Source organism: Molossus molossus, unplaced genomic scaffold, assembly GCF_014108415.1.
Source record: "Molossus molossus isolate mMolMol1 unplaced genomic scaffold, mMolMol1.p scaffold_m16_p_6, whole genome shotgun sequence".
In the NCBI taxonomy this organism is placed as follows: Eukaryota; Metazoa; Chordata; class Mammalia; order Chiroptera; family Molossidae; genus Molossus; species Molossus molossus.
The window spans coordinates 96230833-96245243 of record NW_023425399.1 but is presented as its reverse complement, the minus strand read 5'-3'; the positions used below and the strand labels follow the sequence as shown (position 1 = coordinate 96245243).

The 14411-nt window shown below is 39.3% G+C and overlaps 1 protein-coding gene across 4 annotated transcripts; it reads right to left on the bottom strand.

The window, feature by feature from the left end:
• Nucleotides 1-5449: 5449 nt before the first annotated feature.
• HAUS1 (HAUS augmin like complex subunit 1) lies at nt 5450-14158 on the bottom strand. 4 transcript variants are annotated; one of them, XM_036245186.1, is made up of 10 exons: nt 14095-14158; nt 13159-13333; nt 11831-11966; nt 11586-11627; nt 10574-10708; nt 8548-8671; nt 8083-8148; nt 6895-6966; nt 6612-6659; nt 5450-5649 (listed from the first exon to the last, which is right to left on the bottom strand). In XM_036245186.1, exons 1-10 carry the CDS (start codon nt 14122-14124, stop codon nt 5596-5598), a joined length of 882 nt encoding a protein of 293 aa, XP_036101079.1. In that variant the 5' UTR covers nt 14125-14158; the 3' UTR covers nt 5450-5595. The 4 variants fall into 4 exon arrangements, with proteins under 4 accessions (XP_036101079.1, XP_036101080.1, XP_036101081.1 ...); XM_036245187.1 differs by having other exon boundaries at nt 5450-5629; XM_036245188.1 differs by lacking the exon at nt 11586-11627.
• Between the last annotated feature and the right edge of the window lie 253 nt (nt 14159-14411).

The following is a 14411-nucleotide window of genomic DNA, read 5'->3' as shown; positions in this document are numbered from 1 at the left end:
GCACTTCTTACCCAATATCTAGCTTCACATGCTTCCCAAGGAACAGAAGCTGTAATAAGTAATCCCATTCTGCTGGTAGCTTGAACCCCAGACTAGGTCATGAGTTCTTTTTTTTTATCATCCTCACCCGAGGACATTTTTCCATCTTTTGTTCAGGTAGAGTGGGAGGGAGAGAGGGGAAGAGAGAGAGAGAGAGAGAGAGAGAGAGAGAGAGAGAGAGAGAGAGAGAGAAACATTGACATGAAAGGAACACATCGAGTGGTTGCCACCCGCACAACCAACCAGGGCCAGGGACAAACTGCAACCGAGGTATGTGCCCTTAGCGGGAACCGAACCCGGGTCTCTACGGACCACAGGCCGATGCTCTAACCGCTGAGCCAAACCGGCCAGGGCGGTCATGAGTTCTTAATGTAGTATAGACAAAGCAAATCTATTGACAGTACTGCTCATCCCAAAGGGCAGAATGCTAGGCAAAGGACAGTGGCCCTTCATGGTTTGGACCTCAATATGTCATGGTCCCTTGGTTTGTTCCACTCTAGCTCAGACAGCTGCATTTGGGGGGAAAGTTTCATAGACTTAAAAATGGGGGTCTAATGAAACAGTAAAAGCAAAATGGTCAAAACCAGGTATCAAAAATTGTTTTAAGGCAGACACAACTACACACAACATTATGATCCTGGATTGGAAAAAACAATTGTTAGGAAGCACATTGAGACAATTGGAGAAATTTGAGTATGGACTATATATTACATACTATTTAATCAATGTTAAATGTCCTGAATTTGATCATTTTACTGTGATTACCTAAGAACGTCTTTGTTCTCAGGAGACAAATACAAAAGCATTTAGGGGCAGAGCAGTGGTTCTCTATAGAGGGAGATGCAGCCCAGGAGTCAGAATTAGAGACAAAAGCAGAGGTTCCTTCTCTCAACCCTCCACCCCAACCAACACATGTCAGTAGATTTGATGCTTCCAGGAAACATGAAGGTTAGAGACCTAAACATGGAATTAGAACTCAAAGATTTCATTCTAGGCTGCCTTGGATGTCTGCTTAGCCACGCCCCACACCCTTCCTGGCACGTGGAGGCAAATAGAGAGGTTGGCCTGAACCTTGCCCGACTCCTCCATGATCTAGTCCACTTCTCTTTGCTCTCTGCACCCAGGTTTCCTGGCTTCCTAAAACGGACCCTCCTTTTTAACCCCAAATTTTGTTGGAACATATGAGCAAATGATTCACTTTAGATTCTGAAGACTAGAGAATATTAATAACAATGCTGCACCTATACATTTAAACATTTAAATGACATGGCAAATTTCCTAGTTTTTCAAAAGAACCAACTGTGGCTTTGTTGATCCTTCCCCTTGTGTTTATTTTCTGTTTCATTATTTTTTGCTGTTATCTTCATTATTTCTTTCTGCTTGTTTCTTTGGGTTTATTTTGCTCTTCTTTTCTAAATTCCTGGGATAAATAGCTCACCTCACTAACTTCATCTGTTAATCTGCATACCTTTTCTTTAACAGTGTTGAGATATAATTCTCATACCATAAAATTCACCCATCTGAAATGTATAATACATTCACAGACATGTGAAACCTTACCTCAGAAAGAATTCTATCTCCTTTACCTGTAACCCACAATCCTCATGCACCCAGCCCTAAGCAACCATCAATTTACTTTATCTCCATGCATTTCTAGACATTTCATATAAATGGAATCCTATAAAACATGACCTTTTGTGACTGACTTTTTAAAATTTATTTCCTCACCTGAGGACATTTTTGCATTTCTCTTCAGATGGAGCGGGGGGGGGCATCAACGTGAGAGAGACACATCAACTGGTTGCCACACACATGACCCCAACCAGGGCTGGAGACAAACTGCAACCAAGGCACGTGCCCTTAGCAGGAACTGAACCTGGGACTCTCTGGTCCGCAGGCCGATGCTCTAATGGCTGAGCCAAACCAGCCAGGGCTGTGACTGACTTCTTTTATTTAGCATGATAATTTCAAAATTCATCAATACATTCCTTTTCATGGCTGAATAACATTCCATTGTGTGGATATGCCACATTTTTTATCCATTCCACAGTTGACGGACACTTGGATTATTTGTGAATAATGCTGCTGCAAACTTTCATATATGTTTTGTATGGACATGCTTTCATTTTTCTTGGGTATATACCTAGGAATTGAATTGCTGAGTCATATGGTAACTCTATGTTCAATCACTTGAAATTCTGACAAACTGTTTTCCAAACCAGCTAGCTATACCATTTTACATCCCTATCATTAGTGTATGAGGGTTCCAATTTATTTACATTCTCACCAACTCTTATTATCTCTCTTTTATTTTACTTTCTTACTGGGTATGAGGTAGTATCTCATTGTGGTTTTAATTTTTTATTTTCCTAATAACTAAAAATGTCAAGCATCTTTTCATATGCTTATTGGGCATCCATATATCTTCATTGGGAAAATGTCTATTCAAATCACTTACCCATTTTTATTTAAAAATTTTTTTTCTTTATTGATTTGAGAGAGACAGGAAGGGAGAGGGAGAGAGAAACATCAATGAGAAAGAACATTGGCTGCCTCCTGCATGCTCCCCACTGGGAATTTGACCCACAACCTGGGCATGTGCCCTGACCAAGAATCTAACTGGTAACCTTTTGGTGCACGGGTCGATGCTCAACCACTGAGCCACACTGGCTGGGCCACTTACCCAGTTTTAAATGGGGTTATTTGCCTTTTATTATTGAGTTGTAAGTTTTTATAGATTCTGGATACAAATCCCTTATCAGACACATGATTCGCAAATATTTTCCCTCATTCTGTGAATTGTTTATTCATTTTCTGATGGTGTCTTTTAAAACATGAAAGTTTTGCCCTGGCAGTTGTAGCTCGGTTGGTTGAATGTTGTCCCATGCACCAAGAGGCCACCGGTTTGATTCCTGGGGCACATACCAGGCTGTGGGCTTGATCCCTGGCAGGGGGCAGCCAATTGATGTATCCCTCTCTTCGTTGTGTCGCTCCCGCTTCCTTCCTATCTCTCTAAAGTCAATAAAAATATCTTTTTAAAAAATCATTAAAGTTTTTAATTTTCACAAAGTCCAATTTATGTTTTTTTCTCTCTTACTGCTTATGCTTTTGGCATCATATCTTAGAATTCTTTACCAAATCTAAGATTATGAAGATTTATTTTTTTCTAACAGTTTTATAGTTTTAGCTCTTATATTGAGGGCTTTAATTCATTTTAAGCTAGTTTTTATATATAATGTGAAGTAAAGCTCCAAGCTTACTCATTTGCATGTGGATATCTACTTGTCCCAATTCCACTTATTACACTACTCTTTCCACACTGTATGGTCTTGGCTTTCTTTTCATTGTGCAATATCCATACTTATCCCTGATAATACTCCTGCTGACATCTATTTTAATATTACTGTAAACTTTTGATTACTGTTTACATTGTATACTTTGTCCATGATCTTACTTTGAACATATTTTACTTTTTTCTTTGAACATTAATTTCAAAAACTACTTTTGTCAGTTAGCTACTGCAGGTAACAACCAGCCCAAAACTTAAAAATAAGCTTCAAAGAACAATTGTTTATTATTTTTCATAATTCCATAGATTGACTGTGGGGGCTTCTGGCCTGGGTTTGACTTATCTCTGAAGTCTGTTGATGACTCAGTTTGGGCTAGACAGTCTAAGAAGGCCTTGTTCACACATCTGGCCATAGGCAGCCTGTTTGGTCTTAGGGTGAGGGTAGGGCTCAGCTGGAATTACTTGTCTCTGCTCCACAAAGCTTTTCATCCTCCAGTAGATTTGCCTAGGGTTTTTCACATTACGGTATCAGAATTTCAGAGCAGTAAGAGAAAGGGCAAGTTCCAACACACGAGCTGGTTTTAATTCTCAGATTTTGTCACATCTGCTTTGTATCATGGACTGAAACAAATCATAGGGCCAAGCCAGATACAAGACATGGAGACCAAGACTCAACCTCTTTTTTAAAAAATATGTTTTTATTGATTTCAGAGGGAGAGGAAAGGAGAGACAGTGAGATAGAAACATCAGTCAGCTGCCTCCTACACGTACTCTCCGGAGATTGAGCCTGCAACCCGGGTGTATGTCGTGACCAGAAATTGAACTGGTGACCTCCTGGTGCACTGGACATTGCTCAACCCATTGAGCCACACCAGCCAGGTAAGACTCCACCTTCTGATGGGAGAAGTGGCACAGTCAAGATACAAAGGGCGAGTGCACGGGAATGGAGGGAATTATTATGGTCATTTCCATAATCAATCTACCAGGCTACCTTATCAAAAGTCCTGCAATTAAGTCAAAAGACAAGTGATAAAAGATTAATTTATCTATTATCTAAGAAGCTCCTGTAAATTAAGAAAAAGACTATGATAGCTAAATGGCTAAAGAATATGGACAGTTTCAAAAAAAATACAAAAATGTTTTTGTATTTTGTATTGTATTTAGCCACATATTTGTGGAAAAGGAGAGGAAGGAAATTTAGATAATCTTTAAAAACTTAATTGCTTCCTAATCACATGGTATAAAATTTTTTAAAGTACAAAAGGTACACAGTGAAAAATTTCTCTTCCTTCTTCCCTGCACCACATTTGTTATATCCATGAATGATTCTGCCATGCAGGAATTTTAAATATTTCAAATTTTCAAATATTTCAATAATTTCATTTATGGTTCCTGGATTTTTGTGATATGTTTCTGACTCTATGATTATTTAAACATCAAAATATTAAAACTCTTCCATAATTTCTTGTACTTTGAAAAAAAACATTTAAATCTCTGATCCTTTGAAACTATCCTGACATAAGGTGTGAATATGGATTTAGTACCACGGATTGAATTACCCATCTCTCTACCACTGATTTTTAAAGGCCATCTTTTTCATAAACGAAATTCCTACAGATATTAACATTTGGAGATAGGCAGGTGAGCTAATCAGAAAGCAAATCCCCGGAGGAAGAAGAGTGGGAAACACATAACTGGAGTTCCAGAACCTTTCCCTTTCACTTAACTGACCTAATGAGTGACTGCATGACAACTGTCATAATGTTCACCTAATGGAAATACTGAAGGACACTGAAACCACCCACAATATAGGAAACCAATATTTTTAATAGGAAAAGTATACATGTGGGCACAAAAATTCAATACATAACAGAAACCACTATCCCATCAATAGTGACATTATTTCATCTAAGAACACAGAAATTAAGTTATTAAGGAATGGCAAGAGGAAACAATTTTTTTTTTTATCCTCACTCGAGGACATTTTTGCATTTATCTTCAGATAGAGTGGGAAGGAGAGAGGGAGGAAGACAGAGAAACATCGATGTGAGAGAGACACATCAACTGGTTGCCACCCACATGACCCCAACAGGGGCCAGGGACGAAGTGCGACCACAGTATGTGCCCTTAGCAGGAACCGAATGTGGGACTCTCTGGTCCGCGGCCGATACTCTAACCGCTGAGTCAAACCGGCCAGGGCAAGGAAACAATGCTTTAAAGTCCTATTTGATTTACTTTGTTTGGCTCTGGTCACAGTTCCATCATGTCTACTTTCTTTGTGAGTTCAGCTTCAATGGTATCCTAAAGGAGGAAAGAAACACCTAAATACTATAGAGAAGGATATAAAACAGGTGCTCTAACATCTAATGCTATTTAGAATAAGGAAAACAAATCAAAATATTAAAACAGAAATTTTTTTAAATTATAAATATTATATATGCTTTTAGACATTCCTTTGCTTTTACATTCTCCCCCTTTCCAAACCCCAAAAGTTTTCAGACTCTTGATTCTCATAAACATCTAAGGGGGGGGGGTTCCCTTTAGAGAGATGAATTAGTATGATACATAAGTAGGTTTTCCTGACCTTTACTCCTTAAACAATGTACTTCCATAATGTCTCTCACATCACCTCTTTTCCATGCTCATTGCCACTGTTCTCATTATTTCTCATCTGGCCCAAACAACCAACTGCAATAGGTTCCTGGAATTTTCTTTCTCCCTCCTCCAATCTACTCTATGCCCTGATTCCAGAATCATCTTCCTAGATAACTGGCTTGATACAAAAGCAAAGCTTTGACCACACTTCTCTTTGGCCTAAAGAACAAGGAAACACACAGTAGCTTTCAGTGGTCTCCTATAGACTCCACACTTTTTATCTTAAATGTCTTTTACATCGTAAACCAATTGACCCTCTTCAGTCCTATCTTCCATTGAATTCTCCTAGGCATCTGGACCTCATCATTTGCCAAAGCTTGGAAAAGTTCTCCATTTTTGGCTCTTGTGCCTAGAATAGTCTATGTCTCACACTCCCACCCCCTCCACCTAAGAAAATCTAAGCAAAAATTAAAAAGACATAAAAAACCACTATGTATTCTTTTATGGGGAAAATATATATATATACACATATGCCAAAAGTATTAAAAGATGCATGGGAATGATACACAGCAACTTTGGGACTATGGTTTAGCTTTGAGGAGGAAGAAAGAAGGATGAAGGGAGCTTTAACTATATCAGCATTTACTTTGTTTCTTTCTTAAAATCTGAAGGAAAAAATAGAACTTACTAATTCTCGTTTTGCTTCTTCAATTTTCATCTGAGCAAGAGATGGATTCTTTTAAAGAAAAAAAACAAGGAAAGGTTATAGTACCTCAATTAGGACTTAAGGGGAAAAAATGCAATGATCCTTTTCAAAAGTCAAAAACCCTACTAAGAGTATAGTATACCCAATGAAACTCAGCTTGAACTTTACATCCTTAAGATGGACTCACTATTTTCATGATCATTTAGTGCTTTGGGGAGGCACTAAACAAAGATACCCTCTTTTTTTAATTCATAAAAATAATTACCGGCATTAAATCTAAATAGGACTCCAATTTTTTCTTCACAGGTATAGTCTGCTGTTTTAGTTCTGCAAGTTTCTGGGGATGAAAAAAACATGGAGTCACAGAGTAATAGAGATATTAACAATGTAACTAAATACTGCTCATTTCTGAAATAAAATACAGTAAAGCATTAACATTAGGATATTTTAAATAATGGATCAAATAAAGAGCTTAAACTCACTTCCAGTGGAAACAGTTCTTATAAGATGCTTAAAATAGAAAAGTTGTATTCCCATTTACTAAAAATAGGATTTAAGTATGCTGTCTAGGAACCCAAAATATGTGATTAAGAGGAATCGAAATGTAAGGGAACAATTAGAGTCTCAAATACATATTTATGAATTGTCAACTTTAGATTTCAAAAATCAAAGTACAAAAAAAATATCTTAAGAATAATAAAATAGCAGAGCTGGTGTGGCTCAGTGGTTGAGCGTCGACCTACGCACCAAGATGTCACTGGTTCACTTCCAGGTCAGGGCACATACCTGGGTTTCGGGCTCAATCCCCAGTAGGGGGTATGCAGGAGACAGCCAATCGATGTTGATGCTTCTTTCAGTGATGTTTCTCTCTCTCTCTCCCTTGCTCTTCCTCTCTCTGAAAACAATCAATAAAAACATGAAAAAAAAAAAAGAATAATAAAATATATAGGGGGGATAAATGGTGATGGAAAAAAATTAAATAAAAAATATATCTTAAAAAAAAAAAGAGTGATAAAACAAAGCCCCTATTACTCCTTCTTCCCACCAAAATAGACAAAATACTTATACAACCTAAAAAGCCAGAATTACATTCTACAGAAGTTTGGGGGCCTACATTTTTATTGTACTCTGAAAGAAAAGAAGGAAGACCTAGATGGTTAGCACAGAGTTCCTCAATAAATTTGTTTAATAAATAAATCAATAATATAAAACTGACTCCAGTACTGAGTTTCTAGCATATAGTAAAAAATAAAACAAAACAAAAAAACAAATGTGAGGATATATACAGCTAAATAAGGCATAAAGACATGAATACTGATCAACATAAAGTACAGAGGTAAAGGAAAATAAATTAGGTCAATAGTGAATAAAGCTCTATAAAAAGAAACAAATGAAAGAGCAGACTATACACTAAGATTTTAAAGAAAGTTAAATTGGGTTAGAATAAGCTCACCTCTGAAAGTGCTACTAGTGACTGATGAGACAGAGAAGCCTCCATGCCTCTGGCTGAAAGTTTCTCCTACAGTTATAAAAATGGGGGTTCAGTTAAGAAAATTATTTTCAAAGTGATCATCATTAAATATTTTCAGCATATACCCCGGTAAAGATAAGCTACAAATCACAGATGAAAGACATTACATGCATCTGAACACTTTTATGTGGCATGTTAATCATTTCCACAGCCACAGATTTGTGGTAAGATGGGTGCAGTGCTCATTAAGATCCTGAGCATCGGGGCCCAGCTGCCTGCACCTGAATCTGGATCCGCTGCTAAGTAGCTATGTAACCTTAGGCAGTTACTTATCTTCTCTGCAGTTCCCTTGTCTGTAAAAACGATCAGTAATTCTGCCTGGTTGTGAAGACGAAGGTCAAAAAGTATTATGAAGAGATCTAACATTATTTAGTCCTTCACACATACCTCTGCAGTTCTGATTCCAAATCTGAACTCCTCTGACTTCGCTTTTAGGAAGTCCATGTTCTGAAGACGATTGTCAACTTTGGCCCTTTCTGAAGACAGATGCAACTCGGCCTTCTTGAGATCCCTTTAAAAAGTAAAATTGGAAACATTTTCTTCTCCTCAGTAAAATTATTATGAAAAACACAAACAACTTTATTACTTTTTGGATTCAACTCTGCATTAGACAAGAATAGGTAACACACTTGCTGGATTTTCTACCACAAAACTTATATCCCAGACTAGTTAACAGATGTTCTTCCATGTTGCCATCTGAGATTTTTCTCAAGAAATATAAAATAATTTTAAGATTAACTTATTTGTGCCAATTATTCTTGGACAAAGTAAAAGTCATTTAATATGCCCTAAAGACAATTTGAATTATGGAGGTCCCAAAAGGCCTTTCTTCTAAATGTGACATGACACAGTGCCTTGCATATACACAGTCAATATTTATTGAATAAATTTACACACTGCCAAATGATGTGTGCATATACATATTCCTCATCCACAGCATCTAATCTCTGGGGCAAATGGGACCTAAAAATGGTCCAGAGCATCAAGAGGGATAGCAGAGCACTAGTAAAATAAAAAGCAACAAAATATAATCTACTTTAAGTTGCACTATAGTTTATAAGTAAAAAAAAAGGGGGGGGAAAGGTAAGAAATTGTATGAAGTAAAAGGTGAAAGTCTACACCTGACCACCAGCCACCCCCCACCTCCATCCAAGTCATTTTCTACCTAAAAAAAAAAAAGACATTTTACAGACACCATTTCTTTTATTTATTTATTTATTTTCAATTTTTTAAAATCCTCACCTGAGAATATTTTTCCATTTATCTTCAGATAGAGTGAGAGAGAGGGAGAGGAAGAGAGAAAGAGCAAGCGAGAAAGAGAGAGAGAGAGAAACATAGATTGGTTGCCTCCTGCATGACCTGACTACGGCTGGGGATCAAACTGCAACCAAGGTAGATACCCTTGACTGGAATCAAACCCAAGACTCTTTGGTCCTCAGGCTGATGCTCTAACCGCTGAACCAAACTGGCCAGAGCCAGGCACCATTTCTTAATGTGTTGTTTTAAATCATATTAATTTAGCACCGTGTGGCTAAAAAAGGATCAGTAATTCTGTCTGGTTGTGAAGACGAAGGTCAAAAAGACCTTCGGCCTGTGTGGCTCAGTGGTTGAGCATCAACCCATGCACCAAGAGGTCGCTGATTAGATTCCCAGACAGGGTACATGCCCAGATTGTGGGTCAAATCCCCAGCGGGTATGCAGGAGGTGGCCAATCAATGTTCTCTCTCATCAGTGTTTCTATCTCTCTCTTCCTTTCCCTTCCTCTCTCTCTAAAATCAATAAAGAAAACAAATTTTTAAAAATCATATTAATTGTAAAACTAAATATGATAAAGTCCTATTATTGCTTTTATTTTTATTTTATTTTATTTTTTTATCCTCACCCGAGGACATTTTTCGATATTTTGTTCAGATAGAGTGGGAGGGAGAGAGAGAGAGAGAGAAAAACATCGACGTGAAAGGGACACATCGAGTGGTTGCCACCTACATGACCCAACCAGGGCTGGGGACAAACTGCAACTGAGGTACATGCCCTTAGCGGGAACCGAACCCGGGTCTCTCCGGACCGCAGGCCAACGCTCTAACCACTGAGCAAAACTGGCCAGGGCCTATTATTGCTTTTTTTTAATCCTCACCCGAGGATATTTTTCCATTTTTTGTACAGGCAGAGTGGGAGGGAGAGAGAGGGAGAGAGAGAGAGAAACACTGATGTGAAGGGATACATCGAGTAGCTGCCACCCGCACGACCTACCAGGGCCGGGGACAAACTGCAACTGAGGTACATGCCCTTAGCGGGAACCGAACCCGGGTCTCTCCGGACCGCAGGCCGACGCTCTAACCACTGAGAAAAACTGGCCAGGGCCTATTATTGCTTTTTAATAAAAACTGTCACCACTTCAAATTCAATTACTTACTCTTGTAGGCATTTTTCTAACACTAAACTTGCAGTCAAATTTTTTTCAAGTTTTGCCAATTCGAGCTTGAGTTCTTCGTTTTTGGATTTGGTACGAAAAAGATCAGAGGTCAAATCATTCACTGCAGGGAGAAAACTAAACAAAAAGAATCTGGTCACATAAATGGACATCAAGGACAATATTTAAAATTACTCCTCATTTCTAACAATTATTTTATCTCCATGTAGATTCTTCCATAACCATGCTGTTTCATATCTCTGTATTTTGTACATACTGTTCCCATCGTCTGTAAAATCCCTTGTCCTTCAAAACACAAATAAGATTTACTCCCATCCTGGAATTCACTACCTTTTTTTCTCAGTGCCCCAGCAACAGCTTGTACATTCTTGTTATGTTACAGTTGTCACACAGTGTGTTGTAGTTTTATGTGCCCATCTCCCTTATTTGACAGCAGAGACTGTCCTTGATTGTAATTTCTATCCTATTCACCTCTGCTTCCCCACATATATATGCATATATATAGCATATAACCAGTATTTAGTGTCTGCTGAATTGACTTAAGTCTAGATGTCTGCAACCATACAACATACATGTTCTTATACCTGAAACACTACTCTTGAGCATATATATATAAATCCCAAACCCTTATATTGGCAAGGAAGCAGAATAGCTGTACAGTTCTCTGTAGGTTATAGTGGTCATCCTAGCTAAGATATGGCCACCAGTGATACTCATATGGACTCTGGAGTCAGTCAGGGTTTGAATTCAACTCTGCCATTTAAATAGCTCAGAAAGTTATTTAACACCACTCCCAAACGTCATTTTCCTCTTAGGGTTGATGGAAGAATAATGTCATTATACAGGTGAAATGCCTGTAACAAAGAATAAAGGTCCTTAAACTACTCTACTCAGTAGGGTAGGAACATAACAAAATTCACTATGCTCAACCAGATGATTTAGCTTACCACTTTTCTTATTGTATATTTATAGGGAACAATGTGATACCTAATACCTTTCCAAATACACGTGGAAATCAAGCTTCACAAACTTAATCCTGGAAGAAGAAAGCACTAAAATTTAATCAATACCAAGTTTACCTGAATTAATTATACATACTCACTAGCAATGATAAGAAGTTAAATTCAGTATTTTGGCATTTATTGTTAATTTCCTATACAGAATTACACTGAGAAACAAAAAGTCTTTCAGGTCAAGACATTATATGATTGCAGAAATTAAAACTGTCACAAAAATTACCTAGCTACTGAGGTATCCTTTATTTCAAGGGCCACTGCACTGTCAACCAAAGCATTCAGATACCTTGAACCAGTGCTAGAGAGATTGGCAGGGGAAAAATTCACACTCTCCATGAGAAGGTCTTGAAGATGCTTGGCTGAAAAGATATAAGAGTTCTATAATGACTAAAATGTTTGTTTTTCTTTATTTTAATTTGGTAACAGCTTAACCAAAATCTTTCACATATCATACAATTCACCCACCTAAACTATATTTACCTGTAATTCAATAGCATATTCACAGAGGCATACCCATGATACAGTCAATTTTAGAACATTTTCATCAACCCAGAATGAAACCCCACACACATTCCTTAGTAATCATTTTCTGATTCCCCAAACCAGTAAGCCCTAGCAACCACTAATATATGTTTTGTCTCCATTCACTTGCTAATTATAGACACTTCATATAAATGGTATATCAGCCCTAACCAGTGTGGTTCAGTTGGTTGAATTGTCCTCCCGTACACCAAAAGGTCTAGGGTTTGATTCCCAACCAGGCCACATGTCCAGGTTTTGACTTCGATCCCCAGTCAGGGCACGCATGGGAGGCAACCAATCTATGTTTCGCTCTCACGTGGATGTTTTTCTCTTTCGCTCCCTCTCCATTCCTGTCTCTTTCTAAATATCACACCAAAAAGTTTTCTACTCTAGCCCTGGCCGGTTTGGCTCAGCGGTTAGAGCATCGGCCTGCGGTCCCGAGAGACCCGGGTTCGGTTCCCGCTAAGGGCATGTACCTTGGTTGCAGTTTGTCCCCGGCCCTGGTTGGTCGTGCGGGTGGCAGCCACTCGATGTGTCCCTTTCACATCGATGTTTCTCTCTCTCTCGCTCCCTCCTACTCTATCTGAACAAAAAATGTCCTCGGGTGAGGATAAAAAAATAATAATAATAAAAAAAAAATCTAAGGTAATATAGAGATAATAAAAAATATTTAAATATTGCCCTGGCTGGTTTGGCTCAGCGGTTAGAGCGTCGGCCTGCGGTCCGGAGAGACCCGGGTTCGGTTCCCGCTAAGGGCGCGTACTTCGGTTGCAGTTTGTCCCCGGCCCTGGTTGGTCGTGCGGGTGGCAGCCACTCGATGTGTCCCTTCACGTCGATGTCTCTCTCTCTCTCTCCCTCTCTCTCCCTCCCACTCTGCCTGTACAAAAAATGGAAAAATATCCTCGGGTGAGGATTAAAAAAAAAAAAAAAAAAGTTTTCTACTCTAAATTAATCTTGTACACTTCAGTGTTATAAAATGTGGTTACCTCTAGTTATTAGCTCATTCAAAAATTCTGAAATTAATCTCACCTTCTGATTCATATTCACTTGCTTTCTGTTTCAAGTCCGCTATTACCAGGTGGACATCCCTGTCCCGGACCCTGTTGCGTTCTGAAAGGTGATATAAAATCTCTGTGGTCCGTGGATTGACCTCGTATTGTGGAATGGGATGATCTCCAAATATCTTTTTCAGCCACACAGCAACCTAACCATTAAAAGGAAGATAAATATTATGTCTTGTTTATTGTAAAGGCAAAAAGCAAATATTACAAAGAGGTGATCAGACGCAAACAAAATGCTTTCTATATTTATTCTGACGTCCTGTTTACTTCACATCCTAACTTGTCTTTAAGAAGATAGACACCAGATGTCAGAAAATAAGTGAGAAAGCACAAGGAACAAAATTACCAGAAAACAATTCATCCTTTCCCAAAGCTACAAAAAGCAGCATATAGGCTAATAATCTGCATCACTTTAATAATTTTAAAGCTCAATATGCAGGTCCTAAAGCATTATTATACGTGCAAACTCGGGGGGCGGGGCGTGGAGCTGTACATAACCCACAAGCCCCACAGAGGATCCCAGAGTTGGGATGCTGGACAGGGAAGCCGGTGAGGCGTGAAAATTTTTGTAGGAAGAAGCAGTGAACCGCGAGGCTTGGCTGGAAGATGGGTTTTGGTTCATAAGTCCCACTTCTGTTTGCTGGGAGGGATTTTGTACCGGGGGCTCCTCAATTCTTCTTAAAGCCCAAGACTCAGCTTGGAAAGGCCGAGGAAGGAAGGGAAAGGAAAGGCTCTTTCCAGGGCAGTCCCAGCAGAAGGGAGCTCAAAGGACGTGAAGGCGGGCCTAGCGTGGACCCGCGAGGCACGTAAGTAAACGCGGCCTCCGCAGGAGATCCGCCGGCCGGGCGGTGTATTAAAGACTCGGTTTCTAGGACGCCGCAGATGCCCGCTCCCGCCCCATCACCTGCGCCTCCTTCTCCTCCGGCGCTTCCATAGCTGCCGCTCCCGCCACTTCTCGAGATGCTCCTCGCCCGCCAGCTTGCTCTGAAGGCCCCGCCCACACGCCGTTGTCCAGCCCCCTCTGAGACCCGGGATTTCTGGGAGTTGTAGTTTCTTCTAGGACTCCAGGATGGCACTTTCACTGCCACTCAGCCAGTCTTCCATTCATTTCTTGTCTTCCTAAGGCTCTCTCCTCCCTCCACCACTGTAGTTAACACTGAACGGTTCTTTATATTGCTACAGCAATGTATAATTTTCTATGTGTTTTCCTATTTTTGTTCA